The sequence below is a fragment of the Anser cygnoides genome, chromosome 1, assembly GCF_040182565.1.
Source record: "Anser cygnoides isolate HZ-2024a breed goose chromosome 1, Taihu_goose_T2T_genome, whole genome shotgun sequence".
NCBI lineage: Eukaryota > Metazoa > Chordata > Aves > Anseriformes > Anatidae > Anser > Anser cygnoides.
Window position 1 is genome coordinate 196,854,711 of NC_089873.1, and position 22,106 is coordinate 196,876,816.

The 22,106-nt window shown below is 39.8% G+C and overlaps 1 protein-coding gene across 6 annotated transcripts in view; it reads left to right on the top strand.

Moving 5' to 3' along the window:
- PDGFD (platelet derived growth factor D) overlaps window positions 1-16,684 on the top strand; it is a 144,232-nt gene extending 127,548 nt beyond the window's left edge. For all 6 annotated transcript variants that reach the window (XM_048078197.2, XM_048078199.2, XM_048078196.2 and 3 more), the window contains 2 exons: window positions 1,990-2,204; window positions 13,212-16,684. In XM_048078197.2, coding sequence (XP_047934154.1) covers window positions 1,990-2,204; window positions 13,212-13,346 — 350 coding nt within the window. In that variant the 3' untranslated portion in view covers window positions 13,347-16,684. The remainder of the gene's footprint in view (window positions 1-1,989; window positions 2,205-13,211) is intronic.
- Window positions 16,685-22,106: the final 5,422 nt, after the last annotated feature.

Below are 22,106 nucleotides of genomic sequence, written 5' to 3' on the forward strand. Positions count from 1 at the left end.
TCCTGACTGTGGACATTCGGGATGTATTTTTCTCTCAGTGCATGAGTATACCAGCAGCCCCATTGATTTTGTGCTTATATCAGGAGGATGATCTATACCTCTTTTGGAGAGATGCTAGCTCTCTGGACAGAACCACTGAGATTTCATGGTGAGATGTATCACAACTGCTATAAAATCACAATTTATTTGCTAAATTCCCTTTGACTGAGATAACACCTTGCCAGAAAACTGAAGTTGCTATGATTTTGTGTAACAGTACTCATGACATTTATGTACCCTTGCCTCTTGCATATCTGCCATGAACCAATGAGTATCTCAAGGCCAGAATGTAAAGGTGGATGATATTTACAAATCACAGCTTTTTCCACAATTTACTTTGTGACAAGGGCTGAGTCACGGACAAAATGAAGTGCAGTAGTGCTCCTGACTTTTCTGGAGGTTTTCACATGTTTATAGCACAGCACAAGCATAGGTGAGCTCAGTTCCAGAGATGGTGTTGAGCTATTAAACATGCCTGTGAAAATCTGATATGTTCACAAACACTATACTGTTATCTCAGTTCTCATTTAAACCATTCCTGTTTTCCTGTTGATATACCTGTTAGCAAATACTGTCTGGAGTGGGAGGGGATTATTTTTTGTTTTCTGTACCCTCCAGTCATTTTGTTATTTTTATTTGTTCACATTAATTTATCGTCTGATTGTAATTTACTTAGTGATTTATCACTGATAAAAAAAATGAGTGATCTGTCAGTGAGAAAGTGTTTCTGATTTTCAGTTTTCTATTTTTTTCCTGAAATTTTAAGATTTCAATAAAAGAAAGATGAATTCTTCAGCTTTCAAGCTCCATCAGTTCAAAACGCATTTTAATTTTCTTTCTTGCTCTTAGATTCAGTCCAGAGGATCTCACTTCTTAACACAGGTTCACACATCTTCCAATTTTGAATGAATTATTAAGATTTTGAACAGGTAGTTGCTGAATAGAAACCTAAAGAAAAGGTGAAAGTAGAAAAGGATGGAAACAGAAATCAGGAAACTTCTATAGAAATAAAATTAATTGAATTTGTTACTTTTAACTGCATCACAATTGTGGAAAATGGATTTATAGAAGTTTTTTGAGTTTTATTTTAGCTTTGCAAGATAAAGCTAGAAACAGCACTTAAACTCACAGTTGATTGTCTATAAGTCATTTTTATGGTTGGCTTTACTACTTGTTTCCATGATACATCTCACAGAGACACCAGGCATTTTAAACATCAACCAACTATTGGCATTCAATGAAGCTCATTAGTTTTAATTGTATCTATTTGTATGCCTATTATAACAGCACTTAAAGGCTGAAATTAATATTGTTTAGATTGATTTAGGCATCTAAAAGTGAGGTATCTAGCCTCTATCCACAAATGATACAGACAGGCAATTCAGGAAAGCAAGGGGTGCCACCTGTTTTAGAGACCCTTTTGAGGAAGAGATGAATCACCCTACAAAGACATTTCTCTACTGGCCACAGGAAGAGCCTTGTTTAAAGTGTTTGCCTTTTGTATACCTACAGTTGGGCAAAAAATTGTGCCCAAAATAAAAAATAACATCATCTCAATAAGTAAGTTATAATCAGGGAGGGAAGAGAGTGGTGGAGGTGGAATCTCTCACCCAAAGTTTCAGCAGATAGGTGGCAGAGCAAATAAAATAACCAGTCTTGAGCTTTCAAGCCAATATTTTATTACAAGCTTTCTCATCACCTTTAGAGTCTGTGTGAGCCCTACTGTGGGAGTCTGTGTGGGCAGGATGAGAGCAGGAATGACCACCTGTAATGACTTAAAATGGGTGTGTTTATGCTTATCTGGTCAGAAATCACTGCTGTACTTCACGTATTTTCCAACCAGTGCCACATCACCTGGTGTTGTTGGCTTCCCAGGGAGCAGTATGAACTGGGGCGGGGGGGGTGATGTCTCATTCAGTCCCTACTAATGAACTCTCTTTTGCATTGCAGTTGACCTGGACAGGCTGAATGATGATGTGAAACGTTACAGCTGCACTCCAAGAAACTACTCTGTCAATTTAAGGGAGGAACTGAAGCTGACAAATGTAGTTTTCTTCCCTCGCTGCCTCCTCGTCCAGCGCTGCGGAGGAAATTGTGGCTGTGGAACTTCGAACTGGAAATCCTGCACATGTGTGTCAGGGAAAACAGTGAAAAAATATCATGAGGTATTTTTACTCTTTTTCTTTTCTTGGGTACCTCTTTTGTTTATTTATTGCTTATGTGAATTCTGAAAGCTTTTCTCAGACCTATGTGTGCTGCCATGTTATTTATCATGTTGCGTCTCCAGTGTGAAGATGAGCAAAAATTGCTGATGGTAGTGAAGTAGGATATTTAAGTGAATGCTCACTGTGATCAGTGTTATTCCTAAAGTGAAGGTTCTGCCTGGGCTTCCAGACAGGTTCAGGTAGCCTGAGGGTGGAGCATCCCTTAGTCAGTGGCACTGCTCTTGCTGTCCATGCTAGATACCAGCTTGGTGCCTTGCAGAGCAGCTTTCACACTTTATGCTGCAGTAAGCAGCAGTACACAAACAAGCAGTGGTTACAAACAACCGTGCAGCGATTTACATTTGGAGGTGGTGAATGAGCAGAGTGGAAGGATTTTGTATATGGGTTAGGAAGGGGTGTTAACAGGTATTTATGGGTAAGATAATTTAGAAATTGGAGGGAACTTCTGCCACCTCTCTAGAGGGATACTACCATAGCATCCTAGTGAGCTTGGCTTAAATTGGACTGATTTTCCCAAAGAAGGACTAATACAATTATATAGCAGCGAAAATATTTTTTTCAGTAACACAGAGATATGTTCCTTGAGGCATTTGACTGTGCTTCCTCTTGGTTTACACTATATCTTTTAAACTTATGATCACGCTAGGAAATGACAATTAAGTTGCTGGTAAACTCTCTTCCCTTCCAGATTTATTACCCATAGGAAGCAGCTGAATATTTCAGCCTTAGCTTTTTTCCCACTCAGCGTTTTTTCATGCAAAATTCTGCATGAGAACAAAGTCCATCATATTTATTTGTAATCCATTCAGAACAACAAGTTTCCCTTGTTGGGGTGAACAAGGAAAGAGAATTAAAGATAATTTTTTATTCTCTCCTCTGAATCAGCATTTTCAAAACCAGACAGGAACAATGTTCACCAAAGTGAACATATACAGGAAACTTGCTATTATTCTTTCAGTGTCTGAAAGTAGGTAGCTGTATGCCATACTGACTTAAGTTTCTGACACATATCTCTTTTAAGAGCCTTGATTTGCCACTTGGCTTAAGTCTTCAGTGAAAGTGAACTTCATGGACTTTTAATCTGGAGGTAATGTGTGCTCATAATGGCTTTAACTTGGGAGAGCCTAAGGCTGAAATAGCAGGAGGCTGCTGAAGGTCAGACTGTTTTCCTCACTTTGAACAGTGTGGTTACCCTTTTCCAAGGTAAGAGAGTTTTCTCACAATTAGCTGCAGCATATGGCATACTCTGCATCACCTAGGACTAGAGAATAGTTAATATTTTATCTAATTTTAAGCAAGATGCAGGGGATGACCCTGGTAATTACAGAGCAGAAAGTTTTATCTCAGTGGTAGAAAAGTTAATTGGAAAAAAATTAATAGGTATAAAACACCTAGATGACTGTGAGCTGATAAAATGAAACTAGAATGCCTTACATATGAATAAGTATTTATACAGCACCATACCATTGTACAAGAATGCTAAAAGGCCTGGCACCTCCTTCAGAGAGCTGACAGTCTACCAGACAAGATCAGTCATAGATTAGATAAATAGCAAAGAGGTGCAAGAGATGAACAATTTGCTACATAGGAGTGACTATCTGTGGGTGTCCCCGGTATGAGAATTAAGTGTTATTTCATGTATGATCAGTCCGGAAGGAGGTGAACAGTGAGTGGCAAAAATGACAGATAACGCAAGAGATAAAGTATTCTAACAGCATAGAAGGCTGTGTGGGTTTTCAGAAGACTTGTGAAACTACTTATAAATGAAGTTTAGAAAAGCAGCAAGCATTGGGACAAGCAGTCTCAACTATTTATTCATATAGCACTGTGCGTGAGAGGGAAGGAGGGAGAAATGAGGGATGGAAACTGGACCAAAGGTTGAGTAGTGAATCACTGTGAAGAGCTTCAGGAAAACATTTGTTTAGCATGGTGGGAAAAAAGCAAGTGACAGTATTCTGCAGAAGCAGAGGTGAATAGAGAATAGCACACCAAGTATTTACTATGGCCTCAGATAAACAGGTGGGGTACTTGTATGGATTTTGACTGTTGGTGCTTAGAAGGATACAGGCAGGAGCAGAAGAGATATACAGAAGCAGAAAATATACAGCAGAAGATACACATCAAAAGCATTTTTAAGAAAAGGGGCTCAAAAGTTTGGGACAATTGCATTTAGAAAAAAAAATGTCAGTAATAGAGAACACAGTAAAAGATACAAAAAAAAAAGAGTACTACCTACAGGAAATTCAGGTCTTTCCAAATAATCTTCTCCTTTAAAAAAGACCAAGTGCAGTCAAAGATATTGAAATAGAACTGATTTGAAATGATAAAAAGGATTTTGATTTTTTTGCACAGTAAATCTATATGAAATTTCAATACTTAAATATAAGAGTTGGGCATAATTCAAATTCAGAAGGACTCTGAGAGAATTAGAAGCAACATATAAACTAAAGAATCTTGTGTCACATCTGTGTCAGAGCTTAAGCCAACTATTGACAGCAGCTAGAAAAAATGTTGGTTGCAAACATGCTGTCAAGTAGTTATTTTTTTATCAGCTGTTTGGGAGCGTCTGGTGCTGGAACACTGGAATATCACACCAAGTGGGTACTGGTCAGAACCAAGATGTCACGGCATACAAAATTAATCACTAAATTCAAGAAATTCAATATTAACATTAATACACCACTGCTTATTTATTCCACAGGTCCTTTGTTCTCTGAAAACTGTGTGAATTTAAAGCAGTGTTTTAGCTTTAGCATTGAATGGCTTTTGTAAGTTTAAATTTCAACTTAATCCCTGAGGGATGAATTAACAGCTCACTGAACAGAAATTTAGCCAAGTGGCTGCCATTAAAATGAGTGAAAGTCATGCAGATAAATTCACATATGACATACTAAGGGTATATCCATTACTTTTAGTCCACAATATTTTCCACTTTATTATTATTATTATTATTGGTAGGTGCAGGTAATCAGTTTTATTCTTTATTCATTTTCAACGCTTAATTCTAAGTTTATTTAAATGTCTGGCAGTAAAAGTGCAGAGGAGGGGCTTCTCGACATGCCGATTTTAGAACCAAGTATCTGCTTTACCCTTTTCGAAGCCAATTTGAAACCCACTAGCTTTAATCAAAAAGCCTTTAGTTGCATGACAAAGGACAGAGTTTCACACTTTAAGAAGTTCCCCGGAGGTGTTAATTTTGTTAAAAATCTCTGCCTTCCGCTCCAGGAGAAGGTCAACCAGATTCAAATGCAAGTCTCAATTACTTTGATTCAATTGCAAAAGACACCAGAAGTACAAGACAGTGGAGCAAAGGAATCGTTTGTAGCAGCTGAAACTGCGTCGTGCAGACACCAGTTTTCTTTTCTTGCCAGTTTTCTTTTCTTTGCCTAAACACTGTCCTAGAGTTTCATCTACCAAGTTCCCGAACCCACTGTAGCTCTTCACCCTACACATGGATATGTTTGTTCTGAACAGTAAAAAAATGACTAGAAAACACATAACAGTTGTCTGTCATTTCTGAGCTACCCCTTATTCTGCATAAGGAAGACAAGCAGGCAAATTTTCCAGAAGCAATAGGCTGCTTTTCATCTTTGCAGCCAGTGTCTCTCAGTACTAGAGCTGCAGCATGCAGGCAGCTCTGGGGACACAAATGCCCAGTGTGCATGTTGAGAGGCTTACACTCCAGAGAGATTTCAAGGTTATCGTCTTATGCTCATGATGTTTTTTAGTTCCTATTCAAAGCCTTATACTGTACTCATCACCAAGGTTTCTGAACACTCCCTCCTAGTATCTCAGGACTAACAGCAATCATTTCCCCAAGCTGCTGCTGCAGTTCCTTGAACAGACTGTATAGCTCTTTCCTATCACGTCCAATTGTAAGAAATAATGCAACAGCAGGGAAAAAGAGAAAATGAGAATGCCTCAGTAAGGGGTATATTTTTCTTTACTGCCCTGGGAAATGCTAATAATAAGACCTTGGGGCTTTTTTTTTTTATATATATATATATAACTTGGAAGTCTGCCATAACTTTACCAAACTACTCAGCAATTTCCAGAAATAAAAGGGTTCGTAACTTGAGTAAACAGCTAGTTTTATGGGTGTTATTTAAAAAAAAAAAAAAAAACAAAAAAAAAAAAACAAAACCAGGGTCTTGTGATGCTCTTTGGTTTTCCGCAGCTTCTGGGCTTGCTTGAAATAAGAGCTCACGGACAAATAGTCATGACTTACCACATAGTGTCACGAACCCTGCAAACCAAACAGGACAAGTGCTGGCAGCATCTCAAAATGTCCCTGACAGCCTACCAGAAGAGATCCTGAGTTACAGTGCAGGGCTCCATGCAAAGACAAAGCAAATCATGGAAATGAATGCAGTACTCCTTAATCTAATACTCACGTCTGACTTGCTAAAGGGGAACTGAAATGAAAGGATGTTTTCCATTGCAGTGCATTTCTCCAGAAGTGCCTGCAGCTGCCCTTTAAGGAGAGAGGGGCTCTGAAGCTGGAGACAACCCAGCCCAGAGAGGCCAGGACCTGGTGCAGCTAGGTCTCCAGCTGTGCCAGGAGTGCTTGTACCTCACAGAAACGAGAAGTCAGTATCCCCATCTCATTGCTGTAACTGATGAGATGTGAAATGAGTTTCCGTGAGGAATAAACACTCTTAAGGTAGCAACCAGAATTTGTCACAGTGTATAAACCTCCACCAACACTGTACTCTGCAACACAGCTAACAGGCACATAAGGAAAAATAAAGTGGTGAAACTGATTGCATCTCTCTTGCCTACTTACTTTCTCAATGGTACAGACTGATGCTTTTTTCAATGTATATGTTGCTTTGTTTTTGCTTTCACAGGACATACACGCAAATAATTCTCAACCACAAGGTTTAGATTACTGTTAACGTTGCAACTTCCCAGCCACTCACTGCCCTGAGAGGAGCAGCAAGCACCTCGGAGTACCTGCACAGTACTGAGCCTTTACACAACTTGCTGGGGCACAAAAAGAGCTTTAGCCAGACCCAGCACAGTGAAGGGGAAACGGTACAGAAGGGGAGGAATGAACAGGGGAGAAAGCAAAGAGATGATATGGGACTTCAGTAAGACAGAAGAATTCTTGCAGTGGAGTTAAATTTAACTAATGCAATTTGGTGTTGTCTGGGCTTTATTTTCCCCCTTCCTTCTTTTCTTTTTCCACAGGGAAGTGAGAAGCAAACCTTAAGGAGGCACTTGAGAGACCAGACAATAATTCTCACGCTGTCTTTACACAGGGAAACATAAGATAACTAGACAAAGATAATACAACAAAGGAAATTGATTGAGGGATTAAAAAGAGATAGCATCATCAAACCAATGTGCAAGGATTGTTGATTGGTGTGATTGTTGTATGTCCTGGAGGTGATAGTACATGTACGAATGAGACAAAAAGATTGTTATGGTAATAAAGGCACAGAATTAACCTAACAAGAGTTAATACATAGAAATATTATACAAGAAGCTGCAATGGGATTTATTTGGAATGCAAATGCAAGGAAACAGAATGAGTCAGAAGTGACTGCTAGATTGCAGGAGGAGCAGAGAGAGCAAAGTAGTGCAGGGAGAGAATAAATGTTGATTTTTGACTAGATTAAAATGAAGGTTCTTGGGATGACATCTGGAAGTTAAGCTAATGAGACAGCTGTGATACAGGTCTAGGCAGACTGAGGCAAATTCGGGAACAGGGAACCCCTGTATCTGTCAGTGGAAAGCAATAGCCGGAGCCATAATGTTTGACAAGACGATCAAAAGTGAGGGTCTTGTTGATGACAAGTAAATAAAAAACATTGTATCTTTGGTGTCTGTTTCAGATGCTTGAATTTTAAGCCAAATATTTTTTCCCCATGTTTGCTGTGCTACACACAGGTGTTTCTGATTCATACAGATCAAAAAAATAGAAGCAATAATCCCAACCACATTTAATAATGCCTTAGTTTGAATGCTACCATTGATCAGCAAAAGAACCCTTTTTTATTTTTTCTTGTTCCTGATATCCTATAATTATTCTGGGTAAGAAAGAATACAGCTTTAGGTCTGTTGTTATTTTAGGCTATATTCCTACTAGAATAAAGGTTCTTATCCTAAATTATGAACCACATTCCCATGATGCTTGCTTTCTTATGCTAAGGGCATAGCTAAACTATGTGTGACCTTTGGATTAGATAACTTTCAGAAGTTGCTGAGTAAGATTTTTCATCTGTATCAGAACTTGGATCTCTGTTGATGTTTTGCACTTTTGATGTGTCCTCTTTCATGAACCTCAGACAAATGTAATTTGGTTTGCATGCTAGAATGATGGTATTTTTAGATGAGCAAAAGGAGATTAGATAATGCTGCATAGCTGCAAGTTAAAATAAATTCTGCAAAGTACAAATTTCACTATCTAAAATAGCATCCAAAGTTGCTCTCCATCCTCTATCACTGGAATATGCAGCTAACCAATATTTGGTAAACTGTAGTCATGTTGATTATTTGTAGTCTTCTTAGCCTAACCGGGGAAGAAAAAAAAAAGAAAAAAAAAAAAAAAAACTATTTTAAGTGAGGGCTCAGATTTTCATTGGTATTTAAACTACTGATCAAGAATTTAACAAATAATATTAGTGAAGTCGGTATTAATAAATACTAATACATAGAGTATATGATAATAAGTTAAAAATGGATATGAGCAATTAGATACATTTTTCTTGCTGCTGTTATAAGTGTTGGCTGGGTTCCCTATTGCTCCTTGCTTTTTGTTAGAAGAAAAATCACCTATAATGGACTTCTATGGCTAAATGTTGCTTGACTTCAAAGGCAAATAATACTTGGTTAGGAGGGAGTGGTTTTCCCCATCTAGCTCTACTCATTTAAAGCTGAGAGTCCAGCCATTGGGCTCCTCTCTTGGTCAACAGAGCTAGCCCCACCTCCTTCTTCCAGAGACAGGTGTTTCAGGTGAATTGTTCTCCAAAATTACCTCTTTGTTGCTGCTTCTGCTGGAGAAGTGCTGGGTATGGGTCAGGATGAACATACCATATCCAGATGGGTCCTTTCTCCAGCAGACATCATCTCTCATCTCTCTTTAGCCCTCGAACAGGCCCCATTGATTCTGATATCAGGTTACCAAGTACTTTTATAGATCTGAGGTTAAAAAGGCCATTGGTCTTGACCTCCCATGCTCCACAGGCCACTGGAGAGCACCCTGCTGCCCCCAAAGCAAGCCCCAAGCTTGTACTGTTTACCTACTAGGAAGGCTGCTGTTTTCTGATGTCCTCGAACTGAGATCAGAAACCACTTAGCTCCTTGGAGGGCTGTCCGAGTGTTGAATTAGCCTGACTTAAACAGCTGTTCACTAATTCCAGACTGAGTTTATCTGGCTTCAGATTCCAGGTGCTGTTTTTGGTGATGGCTTTAGTCTCTAGTTAAAAGAATCCTTCACAATCTGGAATCCAAATTTAATGCACAGTCAGTTAGCAAGACTCCTGGCAGAGAAAAGTATGTAAGCATTTTCTTTCTATTTCCTTCACCACCACCCCCAAGGAAAATTATGCAGTTGCCACAGTCATCTGACCCTGAAACTTCTCAGATGTTCAGTCACACCTACAAAAAGTGCTGTCTGGCATAGTGGCATGCTCATGGGGTTATCCACATGTAAAATGTAACAAGGCCCTGATTCTCTTTTTTGTATTACCTATAAATACCAAGTCTAGCTCAGATGTTAAGTCCCATGTATTGCTTTTTTTTTTTTTTTTTAATATACTGGTTTAATAGCTTTATGACCCTAATTAACTCAGTGTTTGATGAGGGTGATATGGCTGTAGTTACATATTATTTTTGAGGCAATGATGAGGCACACAACAGCTGAGGCACTGCATTTAGATTAGTAGTGACAGACTTGCTCCTTTAATAAAAGCTGCAAACATTTTTTTCTCCCACACAAAATAAAGCTTTTGAACATTCCAGTCCTTCCTTATATCCATATTTTTTATGGCAGAAATGCTTCTGATTTCATCAAAAGGGGAGCAGTAAAGTGTCCTAAACAAAATTTCTTTGAACTGTTTTCATTAACTCAGTAGTTCCTCACCTTTAAGGAACTGACCATGAAATGAATAAACAGCAGCTATTTTCAAAATAGAGGTTTTTCTTTCAACTACTGTGGTCACCAGAAATGGCCTTATTTCCTGATTCTTTTCAATTCTCTGTATTTAGTTGAAACTAAAACTATTAGATGGAAGCTAGACTGAAAGCTTTGAACATCAGTTCTGTGATCAGCTATTAAAGCAGTCCAATTTCAGCTGTGTTCAAACACTTCTTTCCTGTCTTGTCTGAGGAAATGTCTGCCAATTCATTTTTCTACTCTTATCAGCAAAGCACATATACTGTGCTCATGTTTCTTAATATAAAACACAGGGAAAATCCCCAATCTGTCGGGAGGTCTGTTAGCTTAAATACAGCCCACATCTTTGCTCTTATCCGATTGCATACTTTCGTTTGCTCTCAACTGAAAAAAGCAGATCTACCTACCTACAATCTTGCAAAGAACCAGTCATCTGAATTTGTCAGGTTTTGATGAAAGTCTTCCTTAAGTAAAGAATTTTATCATGGGTTTGGCTTCAATAGCTGTACTTCATTTTAAAAGTCTGTTTTCCCCCACCCAAAAAAAAAAAAAAAAAAAAAAAAAAAGCACGTTTGAAGATGCAGTCTATTTTGAGCTCTGTAATAATCTCAGTAGCCTGATTAGATTCATTTCCTTTCTGTTTCAGATGACAATGTGGTACAGTGAGTTGTCTGGGATCAGACAACAATTTATGGCCTATATTGAGGCAGTCAATGTTCAAAATTAAAATCCATTATATTTTTTTCCTTTGTTTCCAATGGCATGTCTGTACATTTCTAAACGTTTCACAACAGGTTAAAACACCATATCTGTACCTTGCTTAGGCACAGTCCTTCCTCTTAGTATTACATAGGTTAAACATGAATTATATCACAAAAGGGAGGATGTTCAGTGTTCCTCTCTTTTGTTACATCCCATGGCCTTCCTACCATCCAGGCATTACCAGTGGAGAACAAACGGTCTCATCCTGAAGGCTGCTCACCCTTCCCTTCCCCACCAGCCCTCCCAAACATTTATGGTTAACCTTTGGCAAGTCATTCAGACTTACTTTTTGGGACTTTCTAATTCTATTGAAGCTGCCAATATTTTGTCAATCTGCTGTCCAACCCCTTTTTCCTTCTCCTTCCCCAAATCATCTCAATTCTTGTATGATGTTTTGAGGTCAATGTACAGAAAGTACTTGGTACAAAAATGAGGTTATTCCTTGAGTGACAGTATGATCTGTTAATTACGGGGTCTGTTATTCAGTCTAGAAGATGTGGGTGTTTCTGTGGTTGAGACACTAATGGGGCTTGAGTGGTCCACTCCCCAGCTGATCAGTGGCTTTGGCAGGTCATAGACAAGATGGACTTCTCTCCACCTTTTGAACAAGCAAGACAAATCTAGATGGTTTAGAAGTGCCTTGGCCAAGCTATCATGGCTCACAACAGCCTGCCAAGGGATGAGATGATTGGCTCTAGCATCTTACCAGCGCATGGTTTCATGGCTTGCTTGAGTTGCTTTGGCAACTCAAATGCCACTGGTAGTTCTTCTACTGATCTGTAGAGAGCCTTGAGGAAATAGTTTCATATTCTCCATCCATTAAATTTTGATATTGATGCATATCTTTCTGTGGAGAGTGCTATGAGATTTAGGGAAAAAATGTTATAGGAGAGTTAACGTGTTCTTAGTTTTTTACTCAACGTTTGTACTTGATCAAAACTAATACTTGAGTTTTAGGGCAGTAATTTGAAATTATTACCTTTTCTGTTAAACTATCATAAGCATTTCAACAGCTAACTAATGAAACAAAATGGGATTCTCTTCCCTCGACATGTACCACCATGCTAGTGGTGATATGAGCTTTTAGACAGATGCTCAACCTCCAACGGTGGGCTCACTAAGCATGCCCAAGCAAAATGCCATCCTCCTTAACCTTTGCCAGTCCATGTTTCACATACATATGCTATCACGGAAGATGAGATAGGACTCATTATTATGGCTGTTTTCCACATCTCCACACCATTTTTTATGAAATCATAGATTCATATAATGATTTGGGTGGGAAGACATCCCTGGGCGTCATCTAGTCCAATCTCCCATTCAAAGCAGGGAGAATTTCAAAGTTAGAAATGTTATGAAAAGTCAGATTCTAGAGAAACTCAGTGGTATCTTGGTGAATATTTTGCACAAGCTCCATTCATATCCTTCTGTCTCCAACAGGCATTTCATTTTTGGACCAATTCTGATGATGTATACTTCAGAAATTTAAAAATGTTTTAAAAAATGTTCCTTGTTATTTAGAGCAGAAATATTATACGAGTAAGAGAAGGGACAGAACAATTCAAATATGTATGGGACTGTAAAGACAAGCCAAAGGAAACATGCTTGATAATCAGCATGCAAAGGAGAGCTCTGGACATGGTTAGGGAACTGCACAATACAAAGATACCTGATGTAGAAAATAATCCAATCTGTCAAAGCTCCAGGACAAACAATACAGCAGGGTGTCACGGAGTGGGGAAAAAAAAAAAAAAAAAAGCTGGAAGTGTAACAAAAATGTGTCCCAAATAACAGAAAGTAAAATCTGAGCTTCAAGGTAGAATCCAAACACCATTCCGCTCCAAAAGGGGGAAGAAAATAAACACCAAAATATAGATATATTGCCAAGACAGACTACCTAAACATTATCTTATGAGTATGCAGGTGTATGTGTCCATAGGACGGGGTGTGGGTGCAAGCTCCAGATGAGGCTGGTCAGGATGGTATCCTTAGGGCCCCAACACTCTCGTCCTCTTATTTCTACCAGCATTTTCTAATTGATGCTTTTCTCTTCATCCTGCCAGGTGCTGAAATTTGTCCCTGAGGCTGGGCATCCTCGAAGGAAAGGCAGAACCAGGAATAACATGGCTTTAGTAGATATACAGTTGGATCACCATGAGCGCTGTGATTGTGTCTGCAGTTCAAGGCCACCGCGATAAAACAAAAACAAAACAACAAAAAAAAAAAGGAAGAAAAGAGAGAGAAACAGAAACAGAGAAAGAGCGAAAGAAAGAAAGAAAGAAAGAAAGAGAGAAATAAAAAACCCAAACCCACTAATTGCAGCTTACCAGACATTTACTTTTAAGCAGGATTGCTCTGAGGACCTTTATTCACTAATCATTTGAACTTTGCTATTAGCCTGCCTTTGCAATTAGCAAAAATGGTTAAATGATTGCTGTGTTTCAGCATAGCCATGCTGATTAGTGCCATGGCAGCTAAACAGGTATATCATAGATTTATATATCAGCATCCAAGAATATAGGGTTATGGTTTTCTATAGCTAGATTCTGAGGGTTGAGATTTCAAAAGCTCACTTACAGTCCTTAAGCACACAATAATGCCCACTGATATTGTGGTAATGAAAGACCATTTGTTGTGTTTCTGCACGTCTCTCACTCAGTATTTGCTATACTCAAATTCTGCTGTCATTTCTACCTGCTGAACTCTCCTGACTGGCAGTAGGGTTTTGTGGGTATAAATGAAGAGAGAATTTGAGCCTGTAGGATTGTAAAATGGTTAACCGAGCTCTGAAAATGAACTTCCCTGTGTTCCCTCCCAGCACAGTGAGATGCAATGAGGAAAATCCATGACTACATGAAATATAACACCAGTAGAGTCAAATCTCGCTGTCTGTACTTGAGCAAACCTTGTGCTGAAATTAGTAAATGCTTTGCATAATCTGGGACACTAGTGGTGGTAGGGAGTACAGAGGCTGGTACTTTTGCCATGATGACTCCACAGGAGCCATCGTCCATGTGCTTCTGCAAGCATGGAGAGATGGGGCTCCCTTCACATCCCCAAGTAAGTCCCTATGTCCTGGGACTGATTCTGGTCTCTACACACCTGAACTGGACTCCTGCCACTTTCCCTGAGCAAGTTGCCCAGGAAGGGCCCTCTCTATATGAAAAGCAAGATAGAGCTTCCCCAAGTCCCCTCCTCGCTGTATTTGGGGGAGTGTTGTGTCTCCCCAAGCAGGTGATGAAATAGGGCACTTGTCTGTTGAAAATACGATTTGTTTTGCAGTTGTGTTACTGGGAAACTAAACTGTGTTTGAGATTTAATTATCGTTATTTGGTTTGGGGTTTTTTTGTTTGTTTGTTTTAAATATGGATTATTGTATCTTTGTCCTATATCCATTAATATTAGTTATCTGAGGCTAGTTGTCTCACTTCAGCTATGTGTATTGCCATGGTTAAACTGTTGACAGTGAATTTCTTTTTGATTGCATTTTGCTGAGGCATATTAGCTCATTAAGCAATGTCTGTCTGTCACGGAAAATGTGCATCATTTATTAACTTCCACAAGAATATTAGTAAACACCACCTTGTAATAAAATAAGCACTTTAAAAGCTACAGCATAGCTTCCTATGCCTTTTAAAATATTACGAAAGTGCTCTAGATGAAAATATAATAAAACAAAATAAAATAAAATAAAATCTTTCCAAAATAGCTTTAAAGGCTTTAAAATGCTGTTCCAAAAGTTGTTCAGTGTAAAACACAGGCAGCTTTAGGTCTATGAAAGAATTGGAGTTCTTACATGAATGTAACAGAGAGAATGGGGTGGCACGTTTAATGGCTGAGGTTTTATATTTAATAACAGACATAGACTGCATTGGTTCATCTTGTTCATGTTGCCTCTTGTGTTTCTGCCTCTCTGAAAGAGCAAAGTAGTTTGACAATAGTGTGTCATAATTAGTGAAAACTGGCATGTGCTATAGTATAATATTCAGAGCCTTTAAGGTATGTTTTAGCAATACACAATTTTATGTTTCATAATGTGCAGTAATGTTCAGACTTAGCCTCTCTATCAGCTCAAGTATTTTATAAGTGCTTTTTTATAATTTTAACAAAACTTTACTGAAACATCCCTTAGAAATGTTGTGTTGCTTTTCTTTCTGTACTTTAACATTTAAGATTCAAAATGTGTGGGGTTTTTATTATTATTATTTATATTATTTTTTCCTCTCTGGCTCCCAGATGTCTATTTAAAAATGCTCCCAAATGCTGAGTTGGGAGGTGATTCATCATTTTTCACAGCAATTCATTTTAAAAGAACAACACTGTAACCAAAGACTGCTGGCTTCATTTCTTATTTCAGGGCTGTTTAAAGAAGACTTCATTCTTTTTCTGTCTCTAGCTTTATGACAAGATTGACCCAGACTTTCCATAATTTTCAGCTAATTTGGAAATAAATTTGCATGTCAGACCTTGACAGTACTGATTGTTTTTGAGACGGTGCACTCTCTCTAATGTATATTCCTGACTGAATTGTGCCTGAAGTATGCCTAAGCACTCTAGCCTAATAGTTAGTATCAGTGGTAGGTAGCATCTGTCTCATATAACTTTGTGCCTTGAGTGGTCCTTTGATTCCCAAACATCAAGGGAAGATGTGCACCGTGCATCCACTGTGCCTGGCATCTCCAATGCTCCTCTGCTTGCTCACCTGGTCTCTATCCCCACCAACCCTGTCTTGGGAGGTGTTCATACCATCTAATTTTGGGGATCCAGCCTCATCAGAGAGCCTGAGTCTCTTCTACAGGCAGCAAGGAGAGAGATGCTCTTATGAAGTATGCCATAGACCCCAGACTGAGGTCACCCAGTATGGCAGTTTTCTCTCTCTCTTTTGACTGTGTAGAGAGATTAAAAATCTGATTTGCGCATCTAAAGGAGATACACCAAGGCAGATGGTATGAATACTCATTTTAAAGACTGAAGAGCCAATAGTTTTCCTAACTGAATTAGATGCAGGCAGCAGTGGATGCCAGGATTCAGGAGGAAAATTCAGCTGTAAAAGAGATTGGTATAACAGGGATTATCCTCTTGCTTAATGTTGGGTTTATTTTCTTAAAAAGAGGCTAAACTTGTCATAAAACATAAAATGTTTCTCCTGGGACACTTAGCAATGAATAGAACCACTGACCAGGAGTCACTGCTTCATGCTGCCATCTGCCATAAAGACAGCATGCTCCAGGCCAATGCAGAAGAGTTAAGGATGGGCTTTATGTTGCAGTTAGGGGGAGATAAAAAACACCAACTAAGTAAAACTTCCGAACTCCCTGGCCCCAACCTGCAGTGAACCTGGCAAAATCAAATACCAGCAAAATTTTTTTATTTATAGCAGAAATTGCAGATATGTTTTTCCACACCTATTTTTTTTCTTTTGTCTGTATAATAATTTCTATGTTGTTTACATATTGTTTTAATGTAAAAAGCAATGCTATTAAAAAAAAAAAAAAAATCTCGTTCATTTTTGTTGGTGGAATTGGGCACCCTAAAATATATACATTTTCAAAGCAAACTCATAGATTCTTAATTTCAAAGCCACTTGCTAACTTTTTATTTAGTGTATTCTTCTGGGATAAAGCCTACTTTCTCAAGTGCAATTTATATATATATTTTTTGTTATTTCAGTTAAATGCAGCTTTTGTAGCAGTATTTTTTACTTTATGCAGTATGTAATGTGTCTTATCTTGATGAAAAAAATAAATACTGCTTTTGAAAGAAAAGTGATTTTTTTGAGTGATCATTCAGAATTCAGATGAATTAAAAATGAAATTTACTGGAGGACATTTCCACAACAGGACATCATCCATGCTTTCTTTGAGATTTTTAGTAGTCATTCTCAGGAAGAACATCATGGAAGAACCAAGGTGTGATTTTAGGATAATCGAATTTAAAACTCACTGCAAAAAAGCAGCAGTTTGACAGAGGCACAGCATTTCTGATAAACATTAGGGTGCTCCCCTGGGCTCGGCACTACTCTCAACCCCCGTGGGCTTGGCTTGGCTGCAGCAGAGCTATCCTTGCTTGTCCTGCTGAAGCTCAGCTGCTTAATAGCAAAGTAGGCTCCTGCTGGAGTTCTGCATCCCACCCAAACCATGGCTGAGCTGAGCAGTCAATTCCTGTGTGCAGGGCAGCTGGAGGAAGCTGAAGCACTGGGGAGATGGGGAGATGGGGAGATTGGAGCAGATGGGGAGATTTAACCAACCCTGGTGAATTTGGACATTTTCCCCAACTTTGGCAGAAGCAAATTATGTTGTGTTGCTTCTATCTGGAACATAACTTTCATAACATTGATAACCAGCTTTCAATTTAAGATTCTCATGTCAAGCTAAAGTGTGCATTAAGCCTTTACTGGATCTTGGACTGAATAAGGACATGAAACTGTTGCCATCCTAATTCTTCACCAGCTATCCTTCCTGTCTGACAAGGGGAAATTGGAGATAGCATACAGTCTGAGGACACAGCTTTGCAACCTGTCCTCATACATGTGCACCTTGTTCTGCATGGTAATGCCACCATGGTATGGTGACGATGTTTTTTAAAAAAAATAATATATTAAAAAAGAAAAAAAAAGACACAAAGAAGAGACTTCTCCTAACAAAAGAAGCAATTCTCTTGTGTTCAATGAGCAAGGACATATTTAATGGGTGGAGGGGAATATTTTTGCCCATCAGAAATGTTCTGAATATCCTGAATATCCTGTACAGACAGCAGCTCAAAAATAGCAAAGTGTGCAAGAATGGCATAAAGCTCCTTCAATCTGGCATTGCTATGTACCTATTTAAGTAATGGCTAGCTAACATTATCAGAATACTCTCGTGCTCACCTGAGTAACAACTTTTATAAATCTGCAACAAAAAAGCAGCTCTCCATCTTTTCAGCTGAAAAAGCATATGGTTCCTGAAGTCATCAGAAACTCACCGTTACTTATGTTTTTTAAATAATATATTTTTAAAAAATATTTTTCTTCTCATTTTGGAAGAATCCAGAATCTTTCAGTTAATTTTAAGATCTGCAACAGCTGTAGAAATACTTTCCTGCAAATTCATTTATGATTTCCCTTGCTCTTTACTGGAGTGCGTTGCCCTGTCACTCTGCTGAAATGTGAATTCAACAGATGTCCAATTTGTTCTTATTCTCCCAGGGACTACAGTGCAGAAGCTAATGAAAGTGCAGAAATTAGTATTCTGGTTTCTCATTATAGAAACTATAACTTTGTTTATTGACTGTCTTGGTCAAATCTGCTGAAATATAAAATATTCATAATTTATTTGGTCATTCATTGAGAGGCCTTGAAAATCTGCCTTAAGTGTTTAAAGAGCAAAGTAGATTTTGCATTTTTTTTCAAAAACTTCTTCAGTAAATGGAATTTCCAAACCAGCAAATACTCTACCATGTATAGTAGGAAGGAAATATTTTAGGTTTTAAACTATCTTCTAAAACTGATTAGATTTCAGACTTGGGCTGAAATTCATTTATAGATAGGTATAGTTTCAAAACTGAATTTATAAAGCCTTATTTTTGAAATTCATTTTCAAAACCTCATTTATGTGTTGCTTATAGAAAGCTGCTGTAGCACAGACAAGCTTTAATAAAAATGGAAGTAGGTACAAAATAACAGTGACTGTATTTGATGCTCCAAATTCAAGCTGACAAAGGATTTCTGCTTCAGTTGAAAGAATTTCAGTTTCAAAATTGGTATGAAGAGAAGAGGATAAAGAGAGCTGGCTACCTTTCAAATATTTTGATGTAAAGGGTGGTGACATGACAAAAAGCCCTTAACTTTAATTCATTGTGTTTCTATTAGATAAGTAATAGCAGCAGACAGCTTAATCTTTCTGGTCTGTGTTTGAGTTTGGAGAGTACCATCTTAAGTAGCTGGTGCACTAAGATGAGCTCTCTGCCTCAGTCTGAAATCAGTTTACTCTCACCGAGATGAAGGTGGTCTGGGGAACCATCCTACATATCACTACGTTTCTGCCAAATCTTTCTATTCATTGTCATAGTCACAGCTTTTTACCTCTTCACTTCAGCACAGGAAAATAGAAAAAGCAAGCAAAGAAAATACAGATCAGTTTGGTTCGGTATTTCCACTCACAACTCATATATGCAGAAGAGTTCCTTCCCCAAAATGAAGAACCATTATGTGTCGAAGAATCACAGACTGAATCAGGTGAGGAATGGCCATCTGGAGATGGACTTGTCCAACCATCTGCTCAGGAAGGGTCACCTACAGCAGGTTTGCTCAGGACTGTGTCCAGTCAGGTTTTGACTACCTCCAAGGATGGAGACTCTACTCTTATTACCAGACTGTATGTAGAGCACGAAGGAGGGAGCAGTTTGCTTCATGAAGTGGGTCCTAAAAACAAGAGAGAGAGAAAATCCTGACAAAGCCTTGGACTTTCACTGAGGGCTGTGGCTCATGGAAGAACTCTACAGTCCATGGTGGCAAGGTCCTTCTGCCTGCCAAGGAGGTCAGGATTTCAAGCTTCTAGCCCCAGAGGAGATGCCAAAACCTATCTGGGCAACCCGTGCCAGTGCTCCATCACTGTGGTGGTTTTACTCAGCTGGGCAGATGAGTTCCACCACTCTCTCACTCCCCCTCCAAAGGGAAAAAGTGGAGAAAATACAAAGAAAAAGGGTCAAAGGTTGACATAAGGACAGGGAGATCACTCAGCAATTATTGTCACAGGCAAACAGACTCAGCACAGGGAGATTAAATTGCCTGTCACCAGTTCACTTGAACAGAGAGGAACTGAAAGCAAACTAAAAACACCTTCCTCCCAACCACCCTCTCCCACCTCCTCCCCCTGAGCACCCCAGGGGAATGGGCAATGGGGGCTGTGGTCAGTCCATGACACTTCGTCTCCGCTGCTCCTTCATGGTCACTCTCTGCCCCTGCTCCCCGTGGGGTCCCTCCCACGGGATGCCGTCCTTCCCGAACTGAGCCTGGGGGGGCTGCCCACAGGCCGCAGCTCTTCCAGAACTGCTCCCACACGTCTCCGTACCATGGGGTCCATCCCCCAGGAGCAAACTGCTCCAGCACGGGTCCCCCACGGGCGGCAGCTCCCCCCAGACCCCCTGCTCCTGCGTGGGCTCCTCTCCACGGGCTGCAGCTCCGGCCCGGGGCCTGCTCCTGCGGGGGCTCTCCATGGGCCGCAGCCTCCTCCAGGCCACATCCACCTGCTCCACCGGGGGCTCCTCCACGGGCTGCAGCGTGGAGATCTGCTCCGTGTGGGACCCGTGGGCTGCAGCGGGCCAGCCTGCTCCACCAGGGGCCTCTCCATGGGCCGCAGGGGAACTTGTGCTGCGTGCCTGGAGCACCTCCTGCCCTCCTGCTGCACTCACCTTGGGGGCTGCAGGGCTGCTTCTCTCTCCTCGTTCTCCCAGCTGCTACAGCACGGCAGTTTTTTTGTTTGTTTATTTTTAGTTGTTTTTTTCCTTTTCTTAAATACACCCTCCCAGAGGTGCAAACAACATCACTTATTGTCTCAGCTCTGGCCAGCAGTGGGTCCCTCTGGAACCAGCTGAATTTGGCCCTTATCTAACATTGGGCAGCTTCTGGACTCTTCTCACAGAGGCCACCCTGCAGCCCCCTGCTACCAAAACCTTGCCCTGTAAACCCAGTTCAGTCACCTGTATAGAAGAAAAGTGCTTCCTTATGTTCAGAGGGAACCTCTTGTGTTCTAGTTTGTGCCCATTGCCTCTTGTCCTGGCATTGGTTATCACTGAAAACAGCCTGGCTAAGTCCTCTTTGCACCCTCCCTTCAGGTGTTTATAGACACTGATGAGATCCCCCCTGAGCCTCCTTTTCTCCAGGCTGAACAAAACCACCTCTCTCAGACTCTCCTCACAGAAGAGGTGCCCCTTGATCATCTTTGTACTGGAAGGCTTAAAACTGCACACAGTACTGAAGGTGTGGCGTCACCAGTGCTGAGCAGAAGGGAAGAATCACCTCTCTTGACCTGATGGTAATACTATGTCCATGTCTCTCTTGTACTGGAGGATACAGAAGGCAGAAGAGGATGAGGCCACCGGTGGTGTTTGTGACTGTATGAGTGCCACTTTCTGTTTATTTTTTCTATCTGTTTTGTATGCCCAATTCAGCAGCTGTTAGCAGACCGCAGCAAGCCATCACAGGGGAAGCTTTCATAAATTGTGAAAGGATTGGAGATTGCAATATCTCACAGCTTCTAGATAGATTTTCTGCTTAAGCCATGGGAAGGCAAAAAAAGGTCTGCCTTTACAGTGGAATAGGCAGGCTGGGCTGCAGCACAGCCCCCAGAGTACCTACCCGAACTCAGAGAGCACCTGATGTAAAGGAGGGCTTCATTAAACTGCCCCGATCCCCGACAGATGGCATTCATTACAACCTTTACATCAAAATACCAACCCTTGGATTCTGTTGCTAATTTATTTCAGAAGGTCAAGCAAGGATTTGTGTGCCCTCAAGGAATCGATTGTTATATATATGGTAAGGAAAATGCAGTTTCAGTATTCAAATAACCCCGCATAGGTAAAATGCTGCAATTTTCCTCATTAAACTATACCTGAACACCAATTACACAACCGATTATTAAATGAAGGTAAGCCATATAGACTTCTATGAAAGACTAATTGTTTTTTTTCAATTAAAATGAAAACACTTGGGTCCAAATTAAGATCCTGACAAGAAAATATAAGCAAATTAGCTTTGCTGAGAAATGCAGCTAGTGCATACCTGAAATCTTCAGTATTGAACAATGCAGGCTAAGTCAGCAATTTTAATAATTGAAATGGAAGTATCCCTTAAAACATCCTTCTACAGCAAGCTAATTCAAGGAACAAATGAAAACTAGTCCTTGCATTTTCATATCACCACTCATCTGTGGCCAACACCAAGTTCTTTTTACTTTACCTGAGTGTATAAGTACTTT